Below are 21,433 nucleotides of genomic sequence, written 5' to 3' on the forward strand. Positions count from 1 at the left end.
TCGTGGCATTTTCATTCCCAGTTTCCTCAGCCCTGGAGCAAACACTTGTTTCCCTGCTGGGTGGGTCGGCCTGCTAACAAAGGCTGCGAGAAATCACCCCACTGGAGCAGCTGCCTGTTTCCCAACTCAATATTCACAATACCGGAGGGCAGGGGAGCATGTATGCACACAATCTTCTTTACAAGCTGGAGTTGGCGGACTGTCATGTCAGTTACAGGTTTCCCTAAAAACAGATTTTGGCAACAAGTGCTTGAGGAATGTCATTGGCAGCGCTGCCATATTAACCAGTTTTCTCCCCTGTTGATTTGATTTGAGGAATTAAAAATATTTTGGGAGGGTTGTGATAGTTTGGGCTATTTTTTTTTACCATTTGAATGGTGTCCTCTAACAAAAAGTAAGACTACTTTGTTCAGCTCTGTGATAAAAACCTTTTAAAAGCTTACATCTGTTCATTTAAGTAAAGACTTTTAACCTTGTATGATTTAAAAGATTTGATTGCCTACTAGAAGACAAGAGAGGCACATCTTTGGACTTGTATAAGGCCACAGAACATACAATATATAGATTTGCATATTTTGGATGTCAGATGGACATAAAATCCCATCCTACATCTGAGCAACTTTTATGGTGATTAGGCAGATCTGAGGCTCCAACTGGGCTACTTGGTGTCAGTCAAGTCTGGTAACGCTGGTTACTGGATTTTTAATATTCACTTAGAAAGAGCTGCAACTATCATTTTCATTATTTTCCATAAAGTAGTGAAGAATAGAGCCTAAAGAGACAAATTAAGCCGCTTGTTTTGTCCAACCAACAATTCAAACCCAAAGATATTCAATTTACGAAGATAAAAAATGGACTAAAGCAGCCAAAATTGCATTTAACAAGCTGGAACTAGTGAATTATTTGGTATTTCTGCTTAATAAATGACTTATTTAGATACTTGATTAATTGTTTTCAGCACTACTGTAAAACTACCCATACACAGTACAAACCCAAACCCATTTCTCAAGCACCTGTAGCACTATTTTATCCATCCAAACTTATCTCTCCTGCTCAAACTCCTCTTTCTTCTTCTGAACATTTCCTTTCATCCCTCTAAGATTCTCTTCCACAAACATCAACTCCATCCAGCGCCGCCCATTTCCCTTTCGCCTTCTCCATTCTTCCCCTTTGCACACCCCTTCTTTTCTCTCTGCTCCTCTTTTTTTTTTTTTTGTTGACCACTGAGTATGTGTGTGTGTGTGTGTGATGGGGGGTGAGGGGGGGGGGGGGGGTGTAGAGGGTGTCAGACAATCTGCTCTTGTTTCCTGGGGGTCTGCCGCCAAGAGGAGTCAGCACAGGGGGATAAAGAGAACGCATTGGAGAGCACATTTCTGCACTGCTCCTCTTACAATGCCCTGCCATTCCCATCTGTTACACACACACAGAAGTGTACGTGAATGCGTGCATATGTGTGTGTGTGTGTGTGTGTGTGCTAATGTGCATATTAATGACATGTGTTAGAGCGCAAAGCCACGGCGTTGGGCGCAGCACGTTTCTTCAGGGAGCAGGGTTAAGAACGATTGTGAGGAAGGCGACCACCATATGGCAGAATAATTAGTATTAGACCCCAGTGCTGAGAAATGCCCCCCTCCTCTGCTGTACACACACACACTCATACACACACACACACATACACAGAGGCCAGCGTGCTGAAAGCAGTGCCCTGCTGTGGAGCTGAGGTGAGTGCTGGGAGGAATGCCTTCACATCAGAGGCCATACTCTGAAAGGAGCGGCAGGTCTCACAGGCTCGGGCCTTTCACTCCCACCAGAAGACCACCAGGAGGGCGGCGCTGTGGGCACTTCCTCGCCAGAGAGGATGGGCAAGATTTGCACTTAACCAAACACAACCACAGAGGGAGATTAAGAGCTAACGACGAGCTTGGTGGCCTCTACCTCCACTGCTCCAGGAGAGGAAGAAAAGGCGAGGAAAAAATTCTTAATGAGAGGAGTCAAAGGAGTCAGCGCCCCCCTCCTGACGTCGAGGCTGAGGTCTGAGATGGTGTGAAAGCACCAGGTGTTTTGTTGATAAGCCTCACCCTCGAGCGTTTGGGTCTTTAAGGCAGTGAGGGCGTTTGTATTCTGCGTCCTCCCCTGAGATGGAGGCTGTGGTCTGGACTTGGAGCTCAGGAAACAAGGAGGTCTGAGGTCTTCAGGACGGGCTTTCATGTGAGACAAGAACCGTGGACACAATAATGGGCGGTGATTTGGACTGACATGTGTCTGTAAGAGAGGAGAAATAGAAATACGCTCATTAATGTGCAAGATAATGTTGGAGAAATGAACTATTTTTAGTATTTTCACATCAAATGCGTCTACCTTTTTAAATAATACTAAGTAAATAAAAACTGATCACATAAAAGAAATAAGCCAATTAAGGATTAAGAAGAAAAAATCAATAAATAAATTAGTAAAAGCTTAAATAAAAATGTTGCTATTATAAGTCTAAATAAAAGTAAAAAAAAAAGTAAAAATGTAAAAGACAACAAATAAATAAATAAATAAAACTCTAAATAATTCAAACCTAATTGAAAAGATTTTAAAAAAGTAATACATGCAATATTTTAATTAAAATGAATTACAATAATAACACAAATAATATGTAAAAATAAACAAAAAATCAAAAAAATTGGGCATACTGGAATAATAATTTTTAAAAACGAATTAAATATTGTGAAAAATAAAGTTTGAGTGCTATTTCATATTTTTAACAAACTAAAAAATTAGTAAAAATGTAAAAAAAAAAAAAAACATTTTAATGTATTTTAAACAAATAATTTTAATGTAATAAAGGTTAAAAAAATTCAGAAATCCTAACAGAATTCATTTAACCTGGCAAGAAATTATTATAATTAAAAAATAAATATTGTGCAAAATAAAATTGGAGTGCTCATCTATTTAATATTCAAATACTCTTAAACATCATAAACAAGCAAACAAATAAATAAATAAGAGTAAGAAGTGAAAAAATAAAACTAAGTGAAAATAAAAAAATAATCATGATGAATTATTAATATGTAAATGAAAAAATATATAAAATTAATTTGATTGTATTTTTAATATGATGAAAAACAATACAAAAAAGTGGGTTTTTTTAATCAAAGCAAGAGGTGATTTTATTGCTTGGTTTTATCCTCCCATTTAACCTTTTATAGTGATCAACATTCCTGCCAATCCAAAGAATATTTGTCCTAAATGCCAATTAGTTTACAGAGTGAAAGTCACACTGACAAACAGCTGTGCTCCAGACCACCAGAAAATGAAAGCCTGCAGCAGAGAACCTTCTGTACTGTATAAGGAGGAGAATTCAAATGATGCATGGTACCACCGCTGCCCCCTTGTGTCCGCAAAACAGATCACAGCTTTCTCCCTCCAGCACAAAAAGTACATCCAGCTTTCTCTCCTGCTCTACTCTTCTCTTCTCAACCTCCTGCTTTAAAAGAAAGCGGGGAGAAAATTATCTCAAGGGTGATAAAACTCTTTAGAGTACACTGTCACGGACACGGGAGATAAAAGCAGGCAGGGACGGTCAATATTGAAAATGTGGAGGGACGGCTGCCTGCAGCACGCCAACCAGTGAAAACCAGCCCAGCGTACAGCGGCGGTGCCAGTGACTCATTCAGTTCCTCTGTGGCCTTTAGAGAGCAAACAATTGTAATAAATGGCCCTGTGATCCACACACACACACACAGATGCAGTGCTTTTATTTGTCTTGGATTTAAGCGGCATCGGAGGCTCCGAAACAAAGTTCAGCTCCTCACCCTTTTAACACACAATAAAAACAAACAGAAAATGCACATGCTACATCTGTGTGTGAATACAATGATGAACCAGAAGACCTTCAGACAGAGGGAGAAAGAGGAGGGGGGGGGGGGGGGGGGGGAGGAAGGTGGGGTCACTGTCTGTGACTCACACAGGGAGGATCAGCTTTTAAATCCCCCGCACCATCTCCACTGATTCCCTTTTCTTAGATCTAGAGGCTTTAAAGATTTGCATTCTTGTGATGTAAAGAGGGAGAAGTGAGGTAGAAACGGCAGAACAAGAGCCGGTGATGGGGTCTTTCTCCTCCACGCTCCTCTTCCTCCCCCTACGGCCTCCTCATTACCTGTCACTCAGGCTCGTCAAAGGACTGACGAGGGCTTTGTGAGGCTAGACTCGGCCGGTGTCATCAAACCAGTGAACTTCTGCGCGGCACGCCCGGGCACGTATGCTAACGTACGTGTGTGTCATTACAACCCACGCAAAAAGCCCTTTTAATGCATCCATACACGCAATCGTACATACAGTACAGGATGATGCTGTGTGGCCTTTACACACACACAACTGTTTTTTATCACAACACGGCCACCTTGCAGATTTTCTGTGCAAGAGAGAGCTGTTTTCAGACAATATTACTCAAAAAATACGTAATCTATTGCATGTCTGTCCAATCTGGAATCCAATCTGATGTTTCTTCCTTCCTTTATTACCGTTAAAGATTGTTTTGGGTAAGTTTTTCCTTACCTGAATCAAGGGTCTAAGGATCGAGGGTGTGGTACGTTGTACAGATTGTTATTGAAGCTTTTGTCATCCATGTGTGAAGAGTTTTGTCTGGTGCAACAGTGCATTATATTTCATTGCTTTCATTGCTTCGTTTGATTTCCAGTAAGCACACATTTGTCATACTGTTGTACATATTGATGTCAGAACATCTACGAGATCGTGCGATATGATCAGAAGCTATTTAACAGCTCCTGATCGACCTTTTGGTGACATTGTTCTGTAAAAAAACAAAAAAACCTGATGCGGTGAGAAACACGTGCAGTGAAATGATCAGGCAGTTTTTGAACAAAGCCCCAACTTAGGCGAACATATTCGGAAGACAAAAGCAAAGACAAACAGTAAAGTTATTACCCAAACTGCCACATCATCACAGTTTAAAAACCAACTCCCTGCATGGTTCAACTTTCACCTGCTGTACCAAACTTTTTCTTCTGCAACAAGGGCGTATTATCATCATTTAAGGTTGGCTCACGTTCGGTTTTACCTCCAAATAAAGTTGGTAAACTGGCTGAATTGTTGCTTTACAAGCTGTCACACATGTCTGACCACTTGTGGTTCTTGCTTGCTGTTCAGTGTTATCACAACTGATAGAAACGACTATGGAAATAAGACCAATGTATGTTCTAATAAACCAGATGTATCATTCAATATTGTGATATTATTGTCAATAATTTTAGTATCATTTAACTTGTGTGGTCTTGGGATGATCAGGGAATGATCACCAGCCAATGCCCTTATGCTTGACAAAGTAAACTTTTCTCTGTTTTTCATCTAAACTGAAGGGATTATATTAAAAAACGCATCAGGAGAAGGAAGTTGGATATTGTGTTTTTTGGATAATGCATCTTTAATCTAATATTTACTGAATTTACTGAAGTCAAAAGTTGAATCATTTAAATTATTGAAATGAAAATAGCTCTCTGCTGCACCAGTAATTACTGGAAAAGGGTTTAACATCACTGCAATGTGTCAATTATTGTAGGAAAGCATTTCCAGCAGGGACAGTAGGTAATACTGTATCTTCTATGGACACCCATAACACTTGTGTGGGCTCCTTCAGGCCCCTGCAGGCCCCCAGGAAACAGGCTGACCTCCTGGCGTCAGGCAACCCACACGCTGTCCTCACACAGCCAGAACTGGCTAATGTCATTATGGGCCTGTTTGTGGTCAACAGCTCCCTGATTGAGATGTACAAGTAGTGCTGCTAGATGAATGTAGGAAGTCTATTAGTTAGTCAGAGTCCCAGATGGCCTGCAGAGGACAGACTTGCGTGTGCTCCTTCACCCCCCCTCACCCCTAAACACACTCTGATACACACATATACACACAAACGCAAGCATACATAAGCTGACACAGACACACATGCGCACACACACACGCACTTAATTACACTGCCTCCGAGTGAACCCTCTGACAGGCGGACGACTACGAGCAAAGACAGAAGTGTGTCTATGTCCCAGTGTCTGCAGGAACAGAGAATTCTTCACAGAGCTGATGCACAAGAAAGCCAGGCTTAGGCCCTAACAAGGTTAAACCCCTGAAAAAGAGTGACTTTTTAAATCATGGAGATTTGTGTTTCTGCGGGGTGTAATTAGCTTTGCTGCAGGGGTAGAGGGAGGGTGGATGAAGGGTCGGGATGCTGGCGAGGGGGCCGGCGAGAGGCAAAGCGGGGGACGACGACAGTGGGGCGCATTGTGGAGTCCGGCGGATTCAGGGGAGTAAATCTGATTATCAGCTCGTGTCAGAAGCCAGGCTCAGATGCAGCTTAGCATTCAGAGCAACTTTCTACTTTCGATAGTTAGACAATGACCCCGCTTTTCAGGCCCACGCAGACCCAGAGGGCCCGTCAGCTCTCCTCCCGAAGCCCCCCACATCCTGAAACAACGCAACACACCACAGCAAAGCACAGGATGACACCACTCCAAATGACATGCAGTGGAGGAAGAAGTGCTCAGACCCTTTAGTTAAAAGGGGAACTGCAACGATTTTATACATCAAAGTCAGTTTTCAGGTGTTGGGGAGCAGCACTGTGTGTCTGAAAATAGCTGCATAAAACTTTTTGTGGCTCCAGAGGGAGCTGCGTCTGATAAATTGCCTAAAGTGATGTTATTTAAGTGAGCAGCAGTTGGGGCTGAAGACTACAAGTTTGAAGACATATTATAAGACCTCTTAAAGTTAAAGATGTGTACATACGAGCATGATTTTGTGACTTCGCAACTAGTTTTGAAACCAATCCCAGTATATTATGTAACTTACACAAGTGTGATGTGGTAACTTGTAGCCTCAAAACACTGAGAATTGACTTTTCAATGTTGTAGGAGACATCTTGTGCCCAACAGGTCAACTTACGAAATGAAAAATATTTACATATATTCATAGCTTCTGGATTTTTCAATAACGGAGAAGGAGTAGATGTAATTTCTAATGTAATCGAGCTGTTTGTGGAAGACTGGTCTCAGACACAAATTATTATTCCAAGCAGAGATGTCTTTTAAATATGTCTGATGAATGTAAAGTAATGTGTAGATAAAGAGTAAAAAGTACAATATCCCTCTAAAATGTAGTGGAGTTAAAATACAAACTAGCATACAATAGAAATAAAAGTATAAAAAGAACATGACGAAACTTAACAATGAAGCAAAACTTGTCAAAGCGACTGTAAGTCTTCTGTATAAGAGGTTTCAGATTTGGTAACAAGTGCAAAGAAGCTTTTCTCGTCTCACCATCACAATTAAAGTAAACAACTAAACATACCGCTGAAACCATAAAACCAGGGGTTTGTGCAAAAACACATATATTAAGGTTTCAAGCGGAGCTCTGCAGCTCTGTTGCCTTGTTTGGGCACCTGTGCATTCTGACCTGGACTGTCCCATTGCAGCTTGTGTCCCGGGTGACAGTACAGGAGCTTTTGACGCCTATATAAAGCAGACCGATGGGTCAACAGCCTCTTGTCGGCTGTCTGTCTGTTTAGACAGGGACACCCTTGTTGTAAAAGTTGTGCCACTGTATGACGGGAGCAGTTTTACCATCACAATGCCCTCGTGATTTATAAGATTTTGCAGTGGCGGAGCAGAAACGGAGGGTGATGCCAGGTCTGATGAACTTGCTGAATGCAGAAGTGCTGAAGGCAGTTGAGGATGTAAATGAGGCTGTAAGGACCAGCGAGCGTCTTTGTCTGCTGACTTTACTTGTTTGTTTAACCAGAGGCCAAGACAGGAAGCCAGCCCACACTCTGCTGTCCCCATGGCAACTCCACTGTTAATTGTGGCACATCCACTCCCAGACTCTTTTGAGCAAAGGGGAGAGGTGGGGACTTGTGAGTGTTAGAGGAGAGAATAAGAAGAGTGTGTGTACGTGTGTGTGTGTGTCTTTCTTTTTGCTTATTAGGGGAAAGGCAAACATATTCAGATTTTGTATAATTTTTTTTTAAAAAGCCTTTATTGAAATTGAACGTTAAAAATTTGTCCCAGTGAAGAAATCCTATAATGGATGAATCATTTTTGTCATTTATCAAGCAAAAATGACAAACTTGGTGCTGGTTTCTGTTTTAAATCATTGTATTCTGAGTTTTTGGGATGTTGATCAGAAACAACAAGACGTTTGAAGACATCATCTTGGACTCTTAGAAATTGTGATGCAATTTTTACTATTTTTTTTAATGACTAAACAAGACTGAACGTCTACAGTCACGCTAGCAACTCTGTGATGATGTTTAGCAGGAATAATGTTTACTATTGTTGCCAGAGAGTTAGCATGTGAAATTTGCTGATTAATTACCAATAAGTACAGCTGAGGCTGATGGGAAAGTATTGGACTAAAGTTTTAACTTTATGATAGTGCTAAATGAAGAATTTAAGAGCTGGACCTGAATGTCTGTATCAAATTTCAATGCAATCTATCAAATAGTTGTCCAGACATTTCTCTCAAAACCACAAATGTCAACCTCATGGTGGCACTAGAGGAAAGGTCAGGGGTCATTGGGATTTGTCGCCTTGGAACCATGAATGTTTGTACAAAATGTTGTGCCAGTACATCCACAGTAGCTGTTGAGCTGTTTCAGTCTGGACTGAAGTGGTGGACTGACTGACAGGCCGACATCGCCAGCACTAGAGCAATGCCACTAGGGCGACTAAAAAAGCCAAACAGTTTCTGGTTTCAGGTGAGGATTTGCTGCAGTCTTTTTTGGTTTTGGTTTTGTTTGTTGGACAAATCAAGCAATTTGAAGACGTCACTTTGGATGTTTTTGATGGTCATTATTCACTATTTTCTGAAATGTCACAATCAATTAACTGATTAATGTTAAAATAATTGACAGACTTGAAAAGAATCATTAGTTGCATGTCTACGACTGCTCTCAAACGTTGCAGAATCATTCAGTTCAAATAGTGTTTGAGCACTCACAGTCTCGTGGCAGAGTCCTTTATCCCATAAGATGGCCTTGCTGACAAAAGACACATAAATGGGTCTCTGCAAGAAACAGAAAAAAAGCCAAATAAGAACACAGACATATTGACGACAGAAACAGCACATTTACATATTACATTTTTTAAAAACAGATCTATGAGAACTAGATTGGGATCGATCAATCAAAGGAGTTCAGAGATGAACTGCTTTTAGTAGCTCAATCTCCTGCTCTGTGGGCCTCCAGGCTGAGAACAATGACTGAAGCCTGGTAAAACAAATGTAAAGCCACACAGTGAGAGGGCTCTCCAGAGACATTTAACCCCCCACCAGTGCATTAATAACCCCTCTGTCTTGATTATTGAGCTCCTGTGAAACACCTCCAGTGCTTTGAGCTAGTACAGCAGAAGCTAAGGACTCAATGATGGAGTCTGCTCTCCCACGCAACCACTTTCCTCCATCTGCTCAGTTTACAAAACGTCTGTTCCTCTCTTTCACTTTGAAGCTTCTTCAGGACAGTATGGTGGTCTCATGAGCAGGGCGCAACAGTTTGACCCACGGAGCAGGGGGCGCTGTGTTAACTCATCCATCACTGGAGACACATCACCAGCCAATGCCCAGCAGTCAGCACAGCAGCTCATCCATCTCTCTTTGCAGCTCCTGGCAGCTCCCAGAAGCACCGAGTCAGCTCCAGTAGTCAGTCCACTCCAGGGTGCAACAGAGCAAATCCTCCCAGGACTCACCCTCTATTCATGGGCTGTAACCTCAGACCAGAGTGGGTGACAGGGGGCACGAAAGGCTCGGAGGGTAGGAGAACAATGGAGCTTGATGTGTGTCTCCCTTTCCTTTGGAGTGCACTGGTGTGGAGCTCTCTGCCAACTTGTGCCAGACTCTCAAACCCATTCACTGCCACTATGAGAGGCTAGAGGGCAGCGTCAGGTCTGGTCGTCTCATCGCCTTTGTCTATTGGCTTCATTTAGGCTGTACCTGTTGTATTCAACAAAGCACACCACATATGATTATGCACATTATGCCAAAAATACCTCGCAACTCTTCCGTCCTTAATAGAAGCCTTAATTGCGGCCAAATAATGAACAACAACCAGTTTCCCAGTGAATCATGGGTGCTTGTGGCCCAATGACCTTGCTGTTACTAATTATACGCTGAATGTGAAATCAAGTACATTTTCAGACAGTAGAGGATGAAGTGGTTTGGGGGTTGGGGACGCCTATGACAACAAAGTGGAGAAATTAAATTAACTGAAATAAAAAATAAGGCAAAGAAAAGGGCAAGATTCAAATGAATGTCTTTGAAAAACCAAAAACACAATATCAAAAGTGCAAAGTACTTTTTCAGATGGTCAGAAAAATGGAAATTTGAACATTAACAGGTCCATGACAACTGGACAAATTGAAGATGGCTGATGGAGATAGTGTGATATAATCAAAAGCTCCAGTATAGCTAGTAAATAGAACTTAAACTACTACTTCCAAGGTCACGAATTAAGTTTCACTCTCAGCAGCTTTGCTAATAATACAGATGACAATTTGATGACAATAAAGATTAAAAAAGGCATCTAAATGGCATTCATTTGTAAAACCACTCCAAAAACTAAGCTAGCGCTCTGTTAGCTTTAAAAATAAAGCATCCATCAATAGCCCCGTTCTGCCTTTGATGTCATCGTTTGACCCGTCATTGTACATACAACACATAATCCCATAGAGAGTTTGTCTAAAGTGATTGCTGCTCCTCTTTTCCTTGTTCAATTCAGATGATGAGATTAAGGAGATTCCTGGCAGATGGGATTTCCACTGTGCATGTGTTGACAGCATCTATCTCCCCCTTTTCCACACAGACTCCACCTCAAGGTACTTCCTGTCAAATTCGTCGAAAGCATTTTGGCGTGGGCTGACAGGACTCAAGTGGACAGGAAGTGCTGTGCTGCCAGTGTGAGCCAGCAGGGGGAAATATGGTCAAATATGGGCAATCTTATCAATATTGAGTAGGTGGAACTGGCCAGATCAAATTACCAATTTAGAGCTAATCACCAAAGTGGTGGCTGGTCTTTGCTTTATCCCCTCTCCCACTCTGCTTTTTCCTCTCTCTGGTGATTCCTGCCGCCATCTGTCTGTCTTTCTCAGGGGAGCCCTTCCTTCTCTCCTGAGCACTATGCTGGATGTTTTATTAATTCCGTTTCACCTGATTACACCCTGTCTGTGAGTCAGAGCACATTAATAGGCATTTAATCAACGTTTAATTAAGGGAGCAGGCACTGAACAGAGAGCCAGAGATCAGAGCCGCATCCTGCAGAGGTCAGCACCAAGGACACACCAACACACACATTATTATTTAAACCAACTAACATTGAGACAAAAGAGCTACACAGTTGCCAAAGCACGGACAAAACTTTAAAAAGCGACGCCACGGGAACTCGTCAATGCAGCGCAACACAACAGATGAGGAGATCCAGTTCAGAAGACAATCAAGCAAACGGCCGAGCTATCAATGGCAAACAAAAGGCAAGGGTGACCACCTCAGCATGGTTTTGGCCAGGTTAGAGCCAGAGACAGAATAGGGGAGCACCCAGATTGAGAGAGAGAAAGCCCGGGGTCAGCTATAATGAGCCGTGAATGTGAGCATCCGACCAATCCTGTTTAATGGGGTTCATCCCTGGAAAGGTTTCTGTCCTGCCCCGCACCGGTGTTTGTGTGTGTTCACGTCGGGGTCCGGGTCAGGGGACTGCAAGGACTCTGTGACCCTGAAATGAGCTCTGGGAGTCAGTAGGGACCCCTGCTGGTAAAACAGAGCTCCTTTTATGCTCTAATCTGCAAGCAAGGGGGATCAATATGGCGACTATTGGCGCTGGGATTGTGTGCGCAGGAGTAAGCGGTCCAGCCATTTTAGATGTCTCAGAGGGGGTTGGCGCACCCTGACAAAAGCACAGCCCCGCTGCAACCACCAGTCACAATGACCAGTGGGACAGTGGCACACCAGCAGCTAACCTACTTAACATTCATTAGTGTCAGAGAGGTGGACAGATGCTCCGGGTCTTACGGATCTTCTCTCTCATGTTCTCTACATGGGGCTCATTCAGCAGCGTTTGACGTGTCTTTCATTTGGGATATTGGAGTGGTGGGCGGTGGCGGCAGCAGGCCGCTCAGCTGTGGATTTAGGAAGAGCTGGGTGGGCATGGATGGACTCACCCTGTGCGTGTGGTGTGCAGAGCGGGAGCCGTCAGGCAGCCAGGTGCTCATGCTGAGGGGATGCCTGGGCCGAGCCAGAAACCTCCGAGGACGCATAAAATCCTGATTTCTGGAAGGTCTGTTTTCCAAGTGAGGCTCTGGAGCTGTTCTTCTCTCGACAACAGACATGTCCAATAAGCCCTAGTCTTTCAATTCACTCATTTTCTCTGTCAAAAGATGAACATTTCACCATTTAAGTCCTAAAATAGCAAAAAAACACTGACACTTCCCCAAGGAAAGTTTTTGATAATACCTTCACTCTAGACTAGAGAACTGAGCGAACACAACAGTTTCCTGTTGATATGCCTCTCTGTGGGAGGCTAAAAAAATGCAGTCTATTTAAATAGCTTATGGCTGTTAATAATTACCATCTTGCTAAACTGGTGCAACTCTCTCATGCACATCACTTCCTTGGCAAACAAAAGGCACAGAGTCTGGGCACAAAACAATATTCCCCTTCTGAGTTTGCTACAAGTTTTCAGGCTAACAATGCACATCAGCCCTGTGTTTTTTGCACATGCAACACAAAAACAAGACCGACAATAAACCAAAGCTTTCAATTAAGCAGTGAACAGCACTGTAGCCTCACACAGTGACAGAGGCCAGAGCAGAAATCAGGACCAGCTGGACAGAGAGAGGGCTTTTCAACCCGACTCCAGACACAACATGGATCAGGTTCTGGGCTGCTATACAGCGGCATAAATCTCTTGACCTTAATTACATTACAGGGCATATAGTGACAAGCTCTGTGGAAACAATGGACCCTATCAATTCCACAAATCAGAGCTCTGTGGTGTGTATGTGCCTCTGTGCGTGAGTGTGTGCATGTTCTGAACAGCCCTCTATCTGTATCTCCAATCAAAGCTTATTATCTAGAGTGTGTCTTGGGCTCGAGGTTCTTCATCTTCAGATTTGTAGAGCAGGAAAATCCAAGTAAATAGGTTCTTGGTATAATATTAACAAAAGCTCTGGACAAGTGGGGAGTAGTCAGTGTTTTCCATGGTGACCAGACTAAACACTTACAGCAGTGACACAAGCAGCCAACCCCTACACAACCCATGTCCCACTTCAGCCTTCAGCTTAGAAATATGTTTTAAACTTGGTCCAAATCCGGAGACATTTGTCTTCTGCAGAATCAAAATGAAAAACAAGAGTCTGCTTTATTTCATTTCTGTAAAACTGGCAAAGAAAAAAAGAGAGAGACATGAAAATCATTTGATTTATAATAGCACAACTTGTGACATGTATTAAAGCTTCTTGGGACCATCTGAGATCAAGACCTTTGCTTTACATCTCCCTTCGTAAAGCACACTCTGCCTGAGGTGTCCCTCTGTTCGGCCCTACGGGGGCTCTGCAGTGCATTTTAGGGTAATCCAGATGCCACAATACCAGTTGCTAAGACACTGCAAGAAAATGCATTGTGTGAGGGGAAGTAAGGTTGGGAATCGCAGTATGTTTGTGGCATGGATGGTGTGCTGCTTTTGCTTTTATTTTGTTATAAGGAGAACTTTTGCATAGTCAGTGGGTCCTTCTCTCAAAGCAAGACTGTACCTTAGTGGTGGTCTGTGACTTATATTTTTTTATGTAGGTTTGTTTATTGTCTTGGATAATCAAATCACTGAAAACATTTTTATTAATCAACCGCTTTTCAACTTGTTTGTCTTGTTTTGATTTCACATGAAGTCCTGGCACATTTGCAGTGATGTTGGTCAATGTGTGATGTCCTTGTCTAAAGCAATTTTTTAAAGTCCTAAAGACATAATATGTAACTTTTCTGCATTAAAAAGTCTAAAAATGACTAGACTTACATGACATATTTTGTTGAGTTGTGTTCTTACATTATCCCAAATGTTGAGAAGTCTGTAAATTTAATCAAGGTAACAGTCCGTTTCATTTGGCCTTTATGACCTCTAATTACTATAACTTCCGGGGAAACATGGGAAAGACCAGATGATACGTCAGAGAGTGAGGAAGGAACTCGACAAACTAGCTAGCTAGCCACTCTATTGTTTACTTTTGTTTGTATTGCTCACTTATTGCCATTTGGTGCGTGTTCTGTCACCAAAGCTCTCCCTGTAAAGTGAACATTAGCTAACGTTACTTGTGGCTATTTCATTAGAATGAAATGACATGATGTGAATATAACTTTAATACATTACCTCGTCCGTGAACATGATTTCACCTCTCTTCTTTTCTTCTTCTGACCGAGTCACGTCAGATCAATTTTTATCGGCAATGGTGGTTGTTTATCAATGAAGACTCCCATCATCCCATACTTCTTCACAATGTCTGCAAATGTCTTTTGTTATTATTTTGATTGAGAGACCCTTAGAGGCAGAAATTGCATTTTGTGCATTAAAGATGAAGTTTTAAAGTCACGTTAACTGTTTTTAATCACTAGGAGGCAGCAGAGACAAGCTGTAAACACACAACAACATTAGCATTCATTCAAAGTTGTTTTTCTGGTCACCCAATAAATATAAGTCCAATACCTACTTTTAGCTAGGTTTCGTTCTCAACCAACTCCTTAATGAGATTTTTTGCTTTTTAGCTGCTAGATACTCCAATATGTTCACCAGCTAGTCACTAACTGTGTCTGTCTGCTGTTTGGTGCAGAGCAGGTAGTGTACAGTTAGGTTTTTGAACTTTTTTTTTTTTTTTAACTGAAAACAAATAGCTACCTGTTGCATTCGAAAACTACACTAATGAGGTTGATGACATGAAACCAAAACCAAAACAAAGAGCTGAAAGACAATAAAATGCTCCATAAAACTGAGGGGAACTGCAGAGTCTGATAATTCTCTGTGTTTGTACTACAAGCCACTCGTTTCACAAACAAGTAGTCATTTGATCCAGCATCCAAATATAGATGCTTTATTTATTTTCATTTTTGAAAGAAATAAAAGTTAAAAAAAAATCTTTTTCTTTTTCTCTTGTCTTAATTCTAAATCTGCTTTACTGTTAATTTGATGGCTAATAAAACATCTAGTTGAGAGAAAGCAGTTGCAAAATTAGCCACTTAGCTAGCACTGGCACATTTATAGTGATGTTGATTTTGAATGTTGAATAAAATAAAGCACTCTTTAGATGAACATTTAATTAATTTTCAATCCTTTCTCTCTAGTAGATTAAACTGTAGTCAAAAAATGCTAAAACACACTCACACACACACACACACACACACACACACACACAAATAAACACATACATCAGTACACAAAAGCTGACAAAGCCTCTCAGAAAACACATAAAAATACCATTACAAGGGCTTTCATGCTGTTCTAAGGAAAGCAGCCCTGCCCACTGCGTGCTGCCCTTTGTCGGCTGCGGGACCCAGAATCAAAGAGCGCTGACCTGCACCGGCTTTGCCTGGCAGGCCTGCGGGGAGTCCTGCTCTGACTCCAAACCCTGGTTGCCGTGCCATGCTGGGATCCCCACCCCCCCTCTCTCCACCCCTCCCTCCCGCCCCCCGGTTAGCTCCGTTATTTCCTCATCTCATCAATCTGTCAGCTAAGCCCTTTGACACGCAGCACAATATGGTCCCAGTATTTCTCAGTTCATGCCCTCTCTTTCAATATGGTTCCAGCATTTCAAGATTAGTCAGTTCACCCACAAGGTCTGGTCCCCTGGTGCCTCAGGAACAAGGGGGGGTGGGGGGGATCAACGGCAAATATAGTTGCTACAAGTGGTGGCAGCTTTCAAGTAGCCTGAGATGTTTTTAAAATCTCTGTATAATCTGTTATTCTACGACAAACATCCACTAGATCTGTGCGATAACTTGTTTGCAAGTTCCAAACGAAGATTCAGACGTGGTGTAATGTCATAAACTCTTTCTTTGGGTATACTGGAACCCAGATCATGTACATCAGATATCATTGTGTCATCTTGACTCATGAGGTATCAGATGTTGGTATCTGAGTGTCCCTGTGTGGGTAATTTTAATCATGCATATGTTTATCCAACATTTAAGATGTATTAAAAGCTATTTTTTCAATCAGCTTCTTACTATGAATAACAGGGTCTGATACAAACACACGCTTTCATATCATAATGTCTTTCTATCTGTGTCTATTCTCACTGGTTTGAAGTTGGCCTCTGTTGGCAAAAAGTAAAGTCGCAGACCTCCGCTAATCAGGATTTAAGATTTGAATCAGAATCAACAAGTTGTGGCGTTGCCAGCTTGCGTTGCCAGGCCTGTGTCCCATCAAACAACACACACACACTGACAGTCTCGATGAAGCGGATTAGCTGAGTTTTTGAGCGTTAACCTCTAAATAAATAATATATAAGGATGTTTTTTTTCCCTGAACTTAAATCCTGATTGTAACTTATTAAGTCATGAGTATTTTATTTCATCGAGGAATAGCTTTGATAGATTTGAAGCACAACTGGACAAGCTGAAGTTACTATGATTTAAGCTATAAGAGGTGGAAGAGGGATTGAAAAAAATGTTTGGTTGAAAGATCCTAATAAATTATTTTGGTGTCGATTGATGAAAAGTTTTAGATGTTAAAATGAAACGAGGAGGAAAATCTAAAGCAGTGGAGTTCGGATATCTGGGAACAACACACGCTGAATATGCACAATGTTTTATGACACAGACAAATGGTTTAGGACATGAATTATAGCATCAAATTATGAACTAATTGGAAGGACTACTTGTGCACTTCATTCAATGAGTATTTCTGTTTTTACATTACAGCAATATTTTAGTTTGCTCCATTTGATTTTATGCAGAGTACAAATCTTGCAGGCTCTGCCTTAAAAACTGTCTGCATTGTGATTGCGTTTGTTGAAGCAAAAAGCAACATGGAAACGTTTCCCCCCCAATAATTTTACCTGTACATCAGTAAAATTAAACCTTATTGTCTTTTCAGGCTTTGCTCGTAAACTCTGACCAGCTTCTCCTTGTTTCTGCTCTCTATACACTCATCAGAAATGTGAACGACGAGCAGAGAGACTATTTTTATAGACTTTCTTGCTTATGTGAGAGTACACCAATGAGATTAAGATAAAATCCATCTGAAAAAATATATTTAGGTAAAAGTTGTTGGCGCTGGCTGAAAATTTTCTATCGAGCGAGAGATGAACAGAACAGAACGAGAGAGTGTATTCCTGTTTTGAGATCCCTGCCGCTGGACTGCACTCACTCGAGAACGGACCATTCAATTTATTTTCAAGTAAGGATGAAAGGAAGACTCCAAACTATGCATGTAGTCTATTCACTGGTGACGCTCTTTAAAGAAAGAAAAAAAAGACAGCAAAAAGAGTTGGAAAAGGGTGGAGGGGTGGAGCGCTGCATAAATTTTACATACACAAGGCAGCAGACAAAGTGATTGTTGCTTCCCCAAAACTTTTTTTTTTTTTCTCCTCCAGAAAACACTTTCCTTGCTGAATAGGCACCTATTAGTGACTCCATTATGGGCACAGGGCTCTTCAATGGCTCCTCACTGTGCGTCTTTATCATAGTCAGGCCATGAATACAGGCAGCCCCCTCCTCCTGCAGCCCAACCAAGCTCCTTACAGCCTGTATTGATAGGTGCTGTGGTGCTGGTGATGATGGGTGAGTTGGAGGAGGTGGAGGAGGGGGGGGGGGGGAGAGAGAGAGAGAGGTGGGCTGCCACTCTCACCCCCTGTTGTGTGCTCCAGGTGTGGTGGGTTAAGCGTAGATCTCCGGAGCCTCTATTGTGCCGCACACTTTTTCTTTACCACTTGTTCCAGTAAAAAAAAAAAAAAAAAAAAAAAAAAATGGATGCAGTGTTTTACATGCATTAGCTGATCTCCATAATGCCATTCCCCCGCCCCTCCCGCTGCACCCCCAAAACAAGTCAGGCCTCCGGCGAATCGCTGCACACCGCCACAGAGCCCTGTATTGTTGCTGGATTATTCAGGAGTTAGCTGAAAGAAAGAGACGGGGAGAGTGGGGTGTCTGTACTTTATCTCCAGGGGAGACAGGGGCTAAAGAAGGAACTTCTTTAGAGGAGTGAGTTACTGCAGCGAAAGGCCCGAAAACACCTGCAGAAGACAAGCGCAGGGAGGCCGAGGCAAAGGAACCCCTATTGTTCGTCTTTACTTTCCCTCTGTCTGCCATCCGAGGGCTCGACGTACAGTACACCGGCCTCCGCTGAATGCAGGAGCCTCTATTTATCACTCGTCCGTCTAATAACCTGTCACAACATTATCACCTCGCCTGGTCTGCACACACCACGTCGTATTGACAGACCCATCAGAATGTTGGCTGTTTCAATCAGCAATTCACAAAGAGCAGAGTGAACAAATATCTCGTGTGTGTGTGTGTGTGTGTGTATCAGTGAAAGCGTGATTCATCAAGGGGAGGGTTGAAAAACTTTGAAGTTATGTATGCACATGTAGTTGAAGGAGGCAGAGACAGAGAGAGTTAGAGAGACTTTATGATGAATATGGAAGCATTGTTCAGCCATGCTTACCTCCACAGGGAACCATCTGCTCCCTGTCAATGCATCACCTGCTCGTCTGAGCCGTCTCCAGGCAACAAGGGGTGGGGGGATTAGGAGAGGTTATGGCTTTGATGGGAGGGGCCGTCGCTGGGGACAGGGAGGAGGTTGACTGGAGGAGGAGGAGGAGGAGGAGGAGGTGGGTGGGTGGATGATGGGAGAGAGGTTGGCGGGCGAATGTCGTCCTCTGCTGGTTGAACTCTTTACAGCAGGGTCTCCCTATAAATATAAATGCACAAACCCAAAACAAACCAGCATTTGATGAGATTTCCTCCCACAGAACCCACTTGTTGAGCACATTTCTAGTGGTGAAGATGAAATTAAGTGCCAAAAACTCACTTAAAGGATCAGTTCACCCATATTATTCACTCACTTACCTCTAGTGGTGCAGTGTAATGCTGTACAGATAGTTTTTGTTTTACTTGACAAGGTTTTGAGACATCTGTCTCCAACTGAATACAGTCAAGATGAATGATTTCAACTTGTGGTGCTCACACATCACTCTGGATGATCAGAAGACACAGCCAACAGTTTTTCAATCAATAAATCAATCAATCAAACTTTATTTGTATAGCAACTCTCATACAGGTTAGTGCAATTCAAAGTGCTTCAAAGATGACTGATAAGCCGATAATAAGAGAATAAATGCAAACATTAAAACTATTTGAGACTAATGCACATGAGAAATAAAAATTATGAATATGTAATTCAAACTGACAACAACAAATCAGCAATCAACAAAAAATTCAATAAAAGGGGTTTTAGGTTTAAAGACACTTTCAGCTGCTCTCAGATCCTCAGACGGTCTGTTCCAGCGTCTCGGAGCATAAAAACTATAAACTGCCTCACCAAAACTTTTTGTCCTGCACTTTGAAACATCTAAACACTCCTGACACGCCGTCCTGGTTCATACAGTGCAAACATGTCAGACAAGTAGGTTGATGCATCACCATGAAGTGCTTTAAACATAAGTAAAATCATTTTAAAATCAATATAGAAACTGACAGGCAAACAATGTAAGGACATTAAAACAGGTGTGATGTGTCTTATCAATTGTAACCGATTTTTAACTTTTTTTTGGAGGATCAGATAGTAGAGCATTATAACAGTCTAGTCTGCTGGATATAAAAGGGTGCATCAGTCTCTCTGTGTCACTCAACAAGAGGTGTGTATGTGTATGTGGGGGGGATTATATTATTTCTTTGGTAGAAAGTAGTTCCAATGAAAACTGGTCTCAAAGCGTTCTGTGAACCCTTGAAGAGAAAACTGATCATTGCACCATTTGAGGGAATTTTAGAGGCCTTGATTTCAATTTTATAAATTGTATTTCATGTCTTATAAATCTCTTATCATTTGATCTCATGTATTTATGTTTGAATTATTGCAGATTTTTTGTTCTTGTACACTACGTCTTGTTGTTGCACTTGATTTTTCCAACCACTGGAAAGCACTTTGAGCCTCTCACTTGAAAGATGCAATCTAAATCCAAATTATTTTAAATAATTTATGTATTTCTTGTCTGTTTTTTAATGTTGGTTGAGTCGCGGGTGCAGCCAGGTTTTGACAGTCCTGGAACAGATTTAGGAGATTAAGGAGTTGGAGAACAGCTTCACAAGTAAGCAAGTATGAACAAGTATGTTTGTTTGTTTGTTTATCACACTTTTTATAATGTAAGGAGAAAGTATAAGTTAATTTTCGACCTCACCATCTTCGAGAATTTCCCAGATTGAAAAAAGAGTGGAACTTGCAATGAAGGTGAACTGCATTATAAAAGCAACCGTCTATAGTGAGTGTGATTAGCAACTGAAGAGTGACAATGACGCCGTGTCTTTGTCGTCGGCAGCCATACAGACAGTCTGGTGTTGTGTGACAAGTGACAGTGAATGTCGGTCAATCGCAGGGTTCTCATTAAGTCTCCTCTTGTTCCTCCACCTACAGTACACTGTACGATCTGCCCGTGACGGCTGGGTAAACACAGACCTGAGGACAGCTTAGAAGGCAAACACGTACTGTAAGAGTTGAAATACACCTGATGAATGAATCAGCCGGCAGTGCTTCAATGTTTGAGTCAACAACTCCTAGTACAGTGGCTTATAAGATTAAGCTTTACACGGAACACATGTCTTAGTATAAATATGTACTATTTATATGTAGTGACAGTGAATTATTAATGCCATCTAGTGCCTTTAACAAATGCTGCTAATTTCCAGTGAGCAAAACATTTACAAGACATTTTTTTATCTCCTTATTGCAGCGTTCCACATTAACATAATCTCTGCTGACATGGGGATTTTGAATTACACAGAGGGTTTAATTGCATTAATGAAAATTTGTGTTTCATGTGAGTTAAAAAAAAGTCAATCAGGTGTATAGATGAGACAGCAAGTTTGTCAGTTTTTGGTAGCAGAAGCGGATATATTACCCATGAGCCTCATCGACCGTTGCTGTGGAGACGAAGACAGTCCGCTTTGCTTTACAAAACTGTTATTTACTATTTAATATATCTGCTATTTACTTTCAGTTACTTAATTTATTCCAAACTCATCAAGATTTTTGTGTGCAGCTGGTTCATTGAGTCACCCCCCCCCCCCCCACACACACACACACACACAAACACACACGTTGGCTGAACAAACATAACAAACGAGCTCCTTAAACAGTTTGAAGCGCTCCATAACTCCCGCCGACACCAACTCAAAACCCCATTTCTAGAATACAAACAAAAATATCTTCACT

The 21,433-nt window shown here is 41.8% G+C and overlaps 1 protein-coding gene across 4 annotated transcripts in view; it reads right to left on the reverse strand.

Annotated features, from left to right (window-relative positions):
• The window catches only part of LOC122975648, a 56,737-nt gene extending 44,222 nt beyond the window's left edge, over positions 1-12,515 (reverse strand). For 3 of the 4 annotated variants that reach the window (XM_044344175.1, XM_044344177.1, XM_044344174.1), the window contains exons 1-3: positions 12,186-12,515; positions 8,983-9,048; positions 2,079-2,262 (exon numbers count right to left, since the gene is read on the reverse strand). In XM_044344175.1, the coding sequence (XP_044200110.1) occupies positions 2,079-2,262; positions 8,983-9,048; positions 12,186-12,353 (418 nt within the window). In that variant the 5' untranslated portion in view covers positions 12,354-12,515. Of the gene's footprint in view, positions 1-2,078; positions 2,263-8,982; positions 9,050-12,185 lie in introns of those variants that run through there. The other variant, XM_044344178.1, reaches the window with a different exon arrangement.
• Between the last annotated feature and the right edge of the window lie 8,918 nt (positions 12,516-21,433).

This window comes from Thunnus albacares, chromosome 23, assembly GCF_914725855.1.
Source record: "Thunnus albacares chromosome 23, fThuAlb1.1, whole genome shotgun sequence".
NCBI lineage: Eukaryota > Metazoa > Chordata > Actinopteri > Scombriformes > Scombridae > Thunnus > Thunnus albacares.